Source organism: Phaethon aethereus, assembly GCF_964289735.1.
Source record: "Phaethon aethereus genome assembly, chromosome: 1".
Classification (NCBI taxonomy): Eukaryota; Metazoa; Chordata; class Aves; order Phaethontiformes; family Phaethontidae; genus Phaethon; species Phaethon aethereus.
Genome location: NC_138575.1, coordinates 58,152,445 through 58,164,367, shown reverse-complemented (window position 1 = coordinate 58,164,367; position 11,923 = coordinate 58,152,445). Strand labels below are relative to the sequence as shown.

General features: G+C 49.4%; 1 protein-coding gene across 1 annotated transcript; it reads right to left on the bottom strand.

The window, feature by feature from the left end:
• Positions 1-1,135: 1,135 nt before the first annotated feature.
• Positions 1,136-9,862, bottom strand: RPL3 (ribosomal protein L3; the record flags this gene model as incomplete). Its single annotated transcript, XM_082014577.1, has 10 exons — positions 1,136-1,245; positions 1,976-2,095; positions 2,593-2,688; positions 3,181-3,282; positions 3,572-3,732; positions 4,126-4,312; positions 5,534-5,669; positions 6,556-6,724; positions 7,333-7,525; positions 9,857-9,862. 10 exons carry the CDS (start codon positions 9,860-9,862, stop codon positions 1,201-1,203), a joined length of 1,215 nt encoding a protein of 404 aa, XP_081870703.1. The 3' UTR covers positions 1,136-1,200.
• Between the last annotated feature and the right edge of the window lie 2,061 nt (positions 9,863-11,923).

Below are 11,923 nucleotides of genomic sequence, written 5' to 3'. Positions count from 1 at the left end.
GTTTTTCCTCCTTCTTACCACCTTTTAACTCTTAGAATGTTCTCACGCATCACCACAGGAACTATTCTCTACATCCACCTTTTCTCATTTCAGTTAGAGCAAATAGGATCAATCTGGGTCCATCTTTGGTGTGTAGACCTGGAGTTACTGCCTCAATCACTGCCATGTCTCCAATTACAGAGTGAAGGATATGCCAGCACCATTATCTAAATTTACACAACAGCCTTCAGTCAGACTACAGGCCGCAGTGCAGGTGACCTCACTACTGCAGCTGGAGGCAGACAAGCACTAGCACTGCCTTTCTTGGTATAAGGCCTCAGCTCCCATAGCCACCATGCTTGAGTCAGGTCTGGTGCTGTGCGCAGAGCCAGCCTCTGCACGCAGGCCCCGCGTCTCCCCTGCCCGTCGCCAGGGAACAGGGCTGGGACCACCAGCCAGAAAGTCCCCCCCCAGGACCCGATGATCACTTTGAGCCATGCAGGAAGGTAGCACCAGCAGCATTTGCAGCTCTCCCTCCTCCTTGGAGGGTGGGATGCAGAAGTCACCCTTCTCTCCTCCCAGGTGGGCCTGTTCCCAGCCACCATGCACAGCTTTTCCAGCAGGGATGGGAAATGGATTCGGGAACACAGATGTGCTGCAGAGGTTGGAATTTACTCTCAGAACAGCAATGAGCTGCCTTAGCAAACAGCATGCAGGTTACATCCTGTCCATCAGACAGAAACTGGAGGGTTGCCATGGCAACAACAGCCAGCATCAGCCACCTACCCAAAATTTAGTGATGTTTCAACAATCTGAAGTAGTTTCATTAATTCCAAAACCAGCTTGATTCAAAGGAGCTCTCTAGCCACCTGGCAGAGGATTAACATACAGAATAATATATCAGCAACTGCAAACAAATGTAGGGCTCCTGCTGCTTTGCTATTTCACACAACTAGAGGGGACTTCCTCTGACCCAAAAACCTTTGCTCTCCAAAAACATTAATGACAACTTCCTTCTCATTACAGGATGCTGTTACAAGTTGGATGCTCATGAATTTGAGCTTTACACACTGCTTCAGTTTGGTTGATCCCACACACAGGGCCTGCAGCAATAGCACCAGACCTGACACAGCTACGTATCAACAAAGAGACCAAATTAATTTCTTTAAAATATTTATTTTTTGGTCTGAGAGCACAGAGGCCACAGGACTGTTCCACACATTAAGCTGTCTCCTCTTTTGCAATTCGATCTTTCTTGAGAGGTCCCTGGGAAAAAAGAAAAGAAACTATGTAAACAGCAGCCTGTAGCCAACACCATATCACATCCCAATTACAACACTGTCATTTCTTCTCCTCTTGCTACAAAGAAATTAAGGCAAAAGCAGCCCTCAGTGTTGCAGCCAGCTGGAAATCCCAAGCCCCATCCCCACAGCTACAGGTTTTGGGGGAAAGCTGAACTTGAAGCAGCCACACCACACCAAACCGATGACTTCATACGTAACAGAAGAAATGCTGGTGCCACCTTGTGGAGAAGCTCCTGTGCAGCCCGCAAGCAGCTGGGTCAGAGCACCATTCAGCAAGGGCCTCACACCCCAGGCTCCCCACTTGCTTTCTCCAGCAAGTGACAGATTGAGAATGCCACCTGCAACCCACTGTGAGGACCATCACTCAGAGCTGCTCTCACAAGAAATGCAGTTGCAAAGCCACCCCCCATGGGTGTCAGATACTGCTCTGTGTTTGTTTCCACCTGTGCCCAAACATGGCAACACCCCTCAGGCACCAACGGCTGCCTGCCACAGGGGAAGGGAGACCCCAGCCCTTGCTGTGGTTATAACCAAGCTGGCAGAATGAACCCTCTCAACTGAAGCTACACACTTTGTTTCACAGAAATGTTGGCCCTGTGGTAATCAAAAGGTCAAGCTACCAACTGCCCTTAGCTGAAAGGCAATACAGAGATATGCAATACAAAGCTGCCAGCTTCAGAAAGTGTCCTTACCATGAAAGCCTTCTTCTCCTCAGCTGTCTGGAATCGGCCGTGACCAAATTTGGAGGTTGTGTCAATGAACTTCAAGTCAATCTTCTCCAGGGCTCGGCGCTTGGTCTGCACAAGCAAGGACTACAAGAGAGACGCCAGGTGAGTACGCAGCAGCAGCTTGCAGCCTGCCAGTATGCTGGCTGCTTCTCCTTACCACTTCCAAGTCACTCTGACCTCATGCTTCCGCTGCTATTATGTGCAAGGAGCACTTACCAATAGGCCAGCCAGCACCTTTGGCCTTCAAGGCTGGCCAAAGACTGGTTAGCCCACACAAGCATCAGCGAGCAAGCCCAAGCCTGCCCTCCAGCATCCTTACAGTCCACAGGACTTCTCAACCCTAAAGCACACCCTTCACTGCAAACAGCCCAGGGCTGAATTAACTGAGGAAAGAACCTCATGCTACTCCCGAGGGCATTGATAAAAGGCAGGTTTGTGTGCACATGCCCAACACTCTTCTAGACTTTTCTTTCTAGCTGGCTACATGAATCCCCACAGCAGCAAGCAGCAGCACCGTACCAGAGGCAGTGCAACCAACTTAAGCTGTTCCAGCCCATCTGACCACAGGCCACACTACTCACCTTGCGTAGGGTTAGGACCCTCTTCTTGGTCCCAACAACACAGCCTTTCAGCATGATGAAGTCATTGGTCACCTCACCGTAGTGGACAAAACCTCCCTGAGCAAGGAGAGAACAGTTAGTGCTCCCTACAAAGCAGGACCAGCGATCATGCCTGCCTAAAGCTCAATGTTCTCACAGCACTTCTGGGTCTCAGCCATTCCCACATTTACTGAAATCCCGTTCCCAGTATTACCTTTCACTGGTCAAGTTTCTTGATATAACAATTTACTAGCTGCTGTAAGACTTTTGCTAAGAACAGCAGCAACAAGATGCTGACAAAACAGCAAAAGCTGCTCTCCCTAAGTTATTCCTTATTTACAAGTATAATTTCTAGGTTTGTAACATCTCTCTATACTATTGTCACACATCAAATGCAATTAGCAAGTTACACAAGTCAATACTGAGAATGACTATGCAACACCACCTCCCACAGCAGCTGAGTGCTATCTCAAGAGCTCTTCATGCATTTTGCAACTTGCACCAGGCCCATTTGCCTCTTAAGATGGCAGCTCACAACCAGACTTTCACCACACAGCTGCAACAACTCACCAGAGGGTTAATGCTCTTGTCAGACAAGTCATAGTCAGTTGATGCATTGTTTTTTATCAGCTTTCCATCCTTGATTTGGTAACCCTGGCCGATCTTGTAGATCTAAAAATAACAAGACTTTCTACTTAGCAAAACAAAGAAAGGGCTTGTCATCAGCCAAAACACAAACAATTCTACATAAGGTTGGAGAAAAACGTCTATTGCACTTTGAAAACATGTGGCCATACAAGGATTTTGTGGTTATCCAACATAATGGACTATGGTTACTGCCTCCAAGATTGCAATCAAAGAGCAAAGTGTCCAAAGCAGAACTCTCCACACTTATTCACTGTCATGCAGTAAGTGACCGTGCCCAGCTCCCATTTCCTCCCAGCAGTTCAGAGACACAAACCTTCTTATTGATTTCAGTCCGGTGGTGATACCCCTTCTGACCAGCCCGGGCCACAGAGAAAGCCACACGAGCGGGGTGCCATGCACCAATACAGGCCACTTTGCGCAGGCCCCTGTGAGTCTTGCGGGGCAGCTTTTTGGTGTGCCAACGGCTGGTAACACCTGAAACAAGAAGCAAACAGTGTTGCTAACTATTGTCAAGCAGAGGTGTCACCAAATTGTTCAACTAGAGTTTAAGTTACCTTTCAAGCTGCTGTCCACAGGCAACAAAAGGGAAGCCCAGACACAGCATCCCAGCACCCTGCCTCAGAACCACCCATCCTCCTTCCCTGGCTGTCACTGGGTTGTGTTCTCAGAAGGAAGGCAGCATGGAATGACTCCTCATGGATGTCGGGCACTGTGCCCAGTGCTTATTCCATGGTCTCATCATTGAACCGTGACAGCAGTATGGATTTACCTCCTCTGCTCTTAGCCCACACACTTGGGGAAACTCAAGGCTGGATTTCATTGAAGTCTTTATCCCAATCACAAGGATGAGAACTTCCATGCATTTACCTTTATATCCTTTGCCCTTGGTGACTCCAATGACATCTATCATCTCATCCTGGCCAAAGACACTTGACACAGGAACCTGCTGTTCCAGCTTCTCCCGGGCCCAGTCCACTTTCTCAGCAACAGTGCCACCATTGACCTGGATCTCCATTAGGTGAGACTTCTTCTGTCTTAGGGGAAGCAAACGCATCTAGGAAACAAAGGATGAAATTCAGCTCCTGCTCTTTCAAGATGGACCTTTCATTGACTACCCCAGTAGTGTTCTGGACCCAGCCTAATCAGCTTTTCTAACTAAACATATCCTTTTCCAAGATATAAATCTTCAACACACAAAAGTAAAAGGCCCTGCTTTAAGGCTGTGCTGTAGCTTAAATGACAAGTCACAGTATCTGGCAGTTATATGCCAGCCACAGGAACTGAGAATTGTCTCTAAGCCTACAGCCATCAGTCAAACTCCATCCAGGAAGAACAGTAGGTAACAAGGGTCTTGAATTGAAAGAGGGTAGATTTACATTGGACATAAATTTTTTAGTATGACTGGTAAGACACTGGCAGAAGTTGCCCAGAGAAGTTGTGAATGCTCTGTCACTGGGAGTGTTGAAGGTCAGGTTGGACAGGGCTTTGTGCAACCCGATCTGGTGAAAGACATTCCTACCCATGGCAGTGGGTTGGACTAGATGATCTTTAAAGGTCCCTTCCAACCCAAACCAAGTTATGATAAAGCCTGCTACAGCGAAAGACACTTTGGGTAAGGTCACATTTACAGTTACTTCTGTATTTAGCACAGAGGGACTGATACAAGTCTTACAACAGCAGCTGCAATATTACCTTTGCTGTCTAGTATGGGAAACAAATTCTAGTAAGATTAGCAGTCATAACTAGACATCTTACTGCACTTACAGCGAACTCAGATTTAGCTACATTTCCCAAGTGTGGCAGAGCACTGATGGCTAAGGGAGATACCATGACACCACTCAGCCATGCACCTCCTCCAGCTGAGGAACAGAAGTCACCAAAAGCCTCCGAGTGTTTGCAGTCCCTATAAAACACAGCCTGAAACGCTGAACACAGGAACCCCAGAGTTAAGTGTTCAGCCTGGTTTAATTTGTACCTGGAATTAAGAGACCCCAGGTCTACATGGTATGAGCAAAGGACTGAGTCCAAGAAGTTCCTACCATGGTTCAGTCTTTTGGACACTGCTTCAGAAGATTGAAGCAGTTGCCCTCAAGGTTCCTCAAGCACCTTGTGAGCACCCGCTCTGTACAGAGTGAAGAGAGCTAGTATTTGTACTGTGCTGAACAGTTAGCATCAGGCTGCAGGGGAGGGTAGAAGTCTCCCTCCAGAGATGGATCAGGCTTTATGCTTGCTCTTAGCTGTTTCCAGTGTACATCTGAGTCCTGCAGGCACTTACCTGAGTGTGAGCCATGACTCTAATAACCTGGCAGTATTTCTTCATGCTATTGAAATCTTTCTCCAACTGCTTTTTGCCCTCCTCATCTTGCCACTTCTTGCAGTATTTGGTGAAGGCCTTCTTCTTGGACTTGTGCCTTCAGGAGCAGAGCAGAGACAAGGTTTGGCTAAGCCCTTCATCAATCCCCTGGGAAGTGGGGATGAGCGGAAGGAGCTGCCACCTCAGCTGGTTTCGGCTCATTGCCAGCTTCTAAGAACTCTTTTCCACTGGCAAGCGGAGCCTGGAGCTCATCAGACAGAGGCAAAGTTGCCACAGCTGAGCGGAGCTGCCATGAATTCCAAAGCACATTAACAGTCACAGTACAGAAGACTGTAGAGAGATGTCAATAACAGAAAAAACAGATCTTTAAAGCAATTGTCAGGTCACTGCTATCCACTTTAGAATACTGTAATTTCCCCCCTCACAAGCCGGAGCTATGCCCAACAGTAAGGTCATTACTGTAACGCCCTTGAGATCATTATTGCTCTACTCAGACTTCTGGGCCTGCAAAGTTCATAAACAGGCTGTAAGCTCTAGACACACTGGAGCCGCACTCAGGCAAACGTGCATACTTTGAATCACAACAATAATGCCTGGAACAGTAATCAGAAGTGGCACTTGTCTTCCCCTTTCCTGAGAAAACAGGGCTACAGTCAGGACTCGACACTCAACAACAAGCGCCAGAGGCGATTTCCTTATGTCCGCCCGTCGAAGTATCATCACATGTAGCCTGTTAAAGACATCTCAGGCAAAAACCAACACTGTCATGCCCACACCAAGGCGGCCACTAACTAACATTAGGCAGTCACTCTCCCAAGAGCCATTCCTACAGCCTGTCCCATTATTAGGCCAGTTCATCAAGGCCAAATACTAATTGCTGAAAAGCCTCTTCAAAAAGCTGTACTAGCATAACCTGTAACCCAGCAGAAAAAATACACCACGGCAGGAGATTAAGGTATCAAGCAAAAGCCCTGCTCTCTTACCAGTTCTTGTAGAAGCGACGCTTACACTCATCACTGATGTGCTCAGCAAAGATGGTCTTGAAGCTGCGGAGACCACGAGGAGTCTGCACATAGCCCACAATGCCCACAATGACCATGGGAGGAGTCTCCACTATAGTGACTGCCTCGACCACCTCCTTCTTGTTCACCTCTGGATGAAGACAAATACAGCACAACTAACACCAGCATCAGCTACTAAACATTGTCTGTTCTTGCTCACTCACAAATGCTTCATGTGAAAGGTTAAATGAGTCAAGTTCTTTTCACAAAGGCCAAAATGATGCATGGTAAAATGACCAACGACAAGTTTTAATTTAGTGCCTTGCAAAAATTTGAGGCTGGCTCAGTATGAAGTACAGACAAAGCCTGACAGGCAAAATGGATGATAGCGAGCAACAGAACTGCATTGAGGACTCAGCAAAATAAAGCTTGAAGGCAATTTACTTATGTCTGCCCCTCGAGAAGAGGGCATCACAAGTAGCCTGTTACAATACACCTAAACCAAACCATCAGGTGACTGTGCATCTCAAAACAGGACTGTTAACAAGACAGCCCCTGCTAGACATGAAGTCTTGCCACTGGGACATCACTCACATTGAAGTGGGAGGGGTTTGGGCGCTTTATACTCCACCCACTCAAGGACTTTGAACAGGGTAAAGTCAAGCCAGGACTAAAATCCAGAGCTACTAACAAACAGGTCATCTTTCGCCATTCATAAAGAAAACCACCTCCTCTATTAAGAGGAACATTAATACATACTGGATCCAGGTCTGTCGACTTCACGAACAATGTGGGTCATGCCAGCTTTGTATCCCAAGAAGGCAGTGAGATGGACAGGCTTGCTGGGGTCATCTTTGGGAAAGCTCTTCACCTTTCCCCTGTGCCTGCTACTGCGCTTGCGGGGCAGGAAACCCAGAGACCCATGCCTTGGAGCTGAGAACTTGCGGTGAGACTAGAGAGAAAATAAACATTCAGTGTTTGCTATAAAGATTCGCTTATGCCCACTTAAAGGACAAGGCCAATTCTCTTCTTGTCCTGAAACAAGACATTTTGCATTCTATAAATTCTTCACAATTATCAGCTGGTTGGCTTCTGAAGTCCACTAGAGTGTTTTAAGAATGTAATCATCATGCCCCAAGTATGTCCTTCCTAGATTTCCTTGACGGCCCCTCCCATTAAAGCTTATTTTAAGACACCACCAAGTCCCACTCTGGTTAGGGAACCATACAAGCTGTAGTTTGGCCACAGCATGCCAACAGAATTTCAATGCACCCCAGAAGCCTAGAAATGGAGAAGTACAGATAACTTTATGGTATGTCAACAGATCACTAACACTATGAAAACAAGCATTATAAAAACAAATTTATGTTTTAAAAGCTGCAGTAAAGCAGGATTTCAACATCCACATTTTGAGCCATCTAAGATGTTCTCAACTACCAGCCCTGCAGCCTCCCTCTGCAACCGGAGAGCCAAGTAAGGCTGGGTTCTACCCAGAGAACTTTTAGCCCAACTAAGAATTACCCATCTAATCTCAAGCCCAAATTTAAGGAGAATACTGTACAACTGAACACGGTGCCTAACAACCAGTAACTAAGAAATGTCTTCCTTTAAAAAAACTTGATCCTATAGACGACAAGCGGTGAACTGCATTATTCGACTGACTACTCCGTGCGCTCGCACCCCCCGCCACGGCCTCACTGCGCTTGCAGAAACGTACCAAGAAGCCTCATTCTGACCGCTCTCCTGGCCCGCAAACGCAGACCTGCGGGCCTGTGACCTGACGGCCTGGTCAAACAGACATTACTGCCGGGACCTCTCTAAAGAGCACCATCTCCCCGCTAAAAAAAGCGACATCAAACCCCGCCACGAGTAAGGCGCCCTCCTGCCAAGCCCCCACAGCCGCCCGCCACCGAGACCCCGAGCGCCCCCAGGCACCAAGCAGGTCCGGCCGGCGTCCCCAGGGCAAAATCTCGCCCGCCCACGACGCCTGCCGGGGCCGAGACCCGAAATAAGCCCCGCGTCGCCTCCCGCAGGGCCCATGGCGCGGCGGGAGCGGGGCCGGGCAGCCACCGGGGGCGGGATGGCGCCGATCCCCGAAGGATGGCGCGTCCGGGCCCGGGCGACGCCACCACCAGCATCACCCACCATCTTGTCCCCACGCCGGGCCGGAAGGGCCGAAACCTCCCGCGCGCGCGGCTTTTATAGGCGCCCCGCCCCCGGTGACGTGTGCGCAGGTGCGTGCCGCCCGCTGGTCTCGCGAGAGGTCGTTGGGGCGGTGCGCGTGTGGCGCTACGGGTCCGTAGGCGGCCGTGGGGCGGGGCTGTGCTGGTGCTGCCGGGTCACGGGAAAAAGAAAACATACAGAGCACGTGGCGGGGTTTGTTGAAAATGTAAGTGCCTACACTCACACGTCATAACCGATAATGTGATGTTGTAGTTCAAAAAAGCAAAGGGAAAGAGGAGGAACGTGATAAAATACAGCAGCTCCTTACAAAGATGTTTAGCTGCGGTTCTGTCATCACGTTATGCAAAACCACGATGTCCCTGTGTCATCATTCAGATGTATATCATGTCAGAAAGTGTGCCCTACTGCAGTCTTCCTCCTTGAACTGGCTAGGTGTTTCCAGGAAAATAATGTGCTTGTTCCACGCTGGGAGTGAGCTCCTCCCTCGCCAGAGCACCCCAGTGTGGTGTTTTAACTGGTTTTATTAAATAGCTCCAGATTCACAGGAAGCTGTAATGACCCCTGAGTCAAAAGGCACTCGGCAAATCTTCATCACAGTTTGCAAAGGATGTAAGGCGATGTGAAGAAACCCAGTAACAAGAAAGAAAAAAAAAATTAAAAATTAATAAAGATAAAACAGGTTTTGCTGCTAGCGTTGGCACCCATTACTTTTGCATATATCTCAAAATAAGAAAAAGGCATTAAACAACTTCTTTCATGCAGGGACACATTCTCAGGCCGATCATGTGTTCTTCAGGGGCTGCGTCCTGCTGCGTGTTCACATGGTGCTTGGTACAGCACAGCTCCAAACTCAATCAGGGCCTCTGTGTGCTACTGTTGAATTAATAATAAACAATAAAACCAATGTAGATGCTAAAGTTATTCTGTGAAAGAGGAACTGAAAATAAGACTTTCGGTAGAACCTGCCTGGGGCTGTTGATACTCATGCTATTATTTCTTTTTCTCCATTTACTGCAGTTCTGGCACATGGATAAGCACCGTCAGGACCAGCCACGTCTCTGGGAGATGTTGGCCGGCTTGGCCCATGCCAGAAACTCACCAACATGGGGGCTGGCACCGGAGCGTCTCTTCAGGGTAAGGGCAAAGCGGAGCTAGAGTTACCCAGCTAGAGTGAAATAATTAAGGAGGGCCTATCTGAGTGTTGAACATGCTTAATCAACTCCCAGAGACCTTCCACCTCCCCAACTCCAGTCCCTGCAGGTTAAATAAAAGCTAAGGCTGGAGGTTTTGCTGGAGGGGCTCTGCGTGCAAACCTGTGTGAAAAAGCCTGTACAGACTGAGAGGTGCTTCATTTGGAGGGTGTTTCATTGCCTGCCCTAACCTGGCAGACAGTGGTAAGGGAACCACTACAAACTGGAGGGCTGAGGGTCCAGCTGCACTGGCACTGCAGCTCATCTTCCCAAAACAGAGCTGTCCCATCCCTGGAAATAGGTCAGGTTGGACAGGGCTCTGAGCAACCTGATGTAGTTGAAGATGTCCCTGCTCACTGTAGGGGGGTTGGACTAGGTGACCTTTGAATGTCCCTTCCAACACAAACCATTGTATGATTCTACGGCTGGATGTGATGGGGGAATGTCCATCCTGGACCACCAACCTGCCCCTCAGAAGGTGCCCCACAAAGGATGAGGGATGGTTGCTCATTTTTTAGGGTGCTACTCCTAGTGGGTGACCAAGGGTGGGCTTTAAATGCTCTTTTATATCCCACATACATTTGCCTCTAGCACCCACACTGGGCTGTTGATTTGTGGAGTCGATTCATAGACTCTGCCAAGAAAATGGATTCGGACTTGGGCAGAATGAAATGGTGCTAGAGGGGTGTCAAGCACATTCCCCATCCCACTGGTCTGCCCTTTGCTCCCTTGCTGCTAACCTGACTCTCTGCATAGGTGTGACCTGGAGGCGAGCAGGACGTAAGCCATCCAGCTGGTCATTCCGCTTCATCAGCAGCGTTGGTTGCAGCACCATCACTCTGCCTGAGTTCGGAGTGGAAGCAGCTGGTTTTGCTGCGTACCTGGCTTGTTTGACCAGGTCCAAACCCTGTTCATCCAGAACACCAGAGCATTTTGGACACCTATTAGCAAAACCAAACCTTTCCCACCTTTCATTAATCTCCCCCAAGTCATGGGGATTTAGCTTTCAATGTGGCAGCTTTCAACATGGGCACTTTGTACTTCTGAGCCCTTCGAAGCTGTCCTGGCGCTGTAAGACATTAAAAAGTGCTCACAGTGTTCCCACCTTGCCCTTTGGCTGGCTGCATCCAGCAAAGCCCCTGCCTGGTATCTCTGTAACGAAGAGCTAGAGATGTCCCATGGTTTGCCTGGTGGAAATGCGGCGCAGAGCATCTCTGCTCGGATGAAGTATTTGAGCAGTTGGTCTTTGGTTGTCTTCAGGCTGAAGTGGACAAGCAGACTCAGAACGCTTTTGGCTTCTGCTGCTGAGCTTAGGAAACCACGTTACAACCCAAGGGCTTGCTTTTAATTTCACTCATATTGATACAGATTACTGGGGACTCTGAAGCCGACAGACCACCGGTACGCAGCCAGTCTGTGCAAAAGGCACAGGGCCGAGGAGCTTGAGCCGCCTCTAAGGCTGGATGGCTTCTCCCCAGGCCTCCATTCCTGGTTGTGCTGGTGGCCGTGGCGGTGCTGTGGGCATCGGCGCAGCCCAGGTAATGCCGAGGCTGCAGCCTCGGATGTGAGGTGAGTATCTTGTAATCTCTGCCTCCCGCAGCCAGGGGGTCACCCCAAAACCTGCAGTCTTCATGTTTGCAAAGGACCTTTTTCCTGCTGCCCCCTCCCAGGGACGTGGTGCCTGTTGGGTGAGGGGTGTTAGAAACGAGAGCCTGAGGCTTTGCTGCAGTGCGGGTTGAGGCTCACCCAGCACCTCTGCAGGGAGCACCCAAGGGACCGACCACTCCCCTTGGACACCCAGGCGGGCCAGCCTTCACCCCCGTCTCTGGGGGCTGCAAGTGGCGAAATACTGGTGCTGGGCGGCATGGCAGAGGGTAGAGGGTGTGAGCGGGCAGGGGGCTGGCCCCGCACTTCTGCTAGGCCCTACCAAAACAAAGCGGGGCAGCACCCCCGCCTGCCCCTCTCTGTGGTGGTGG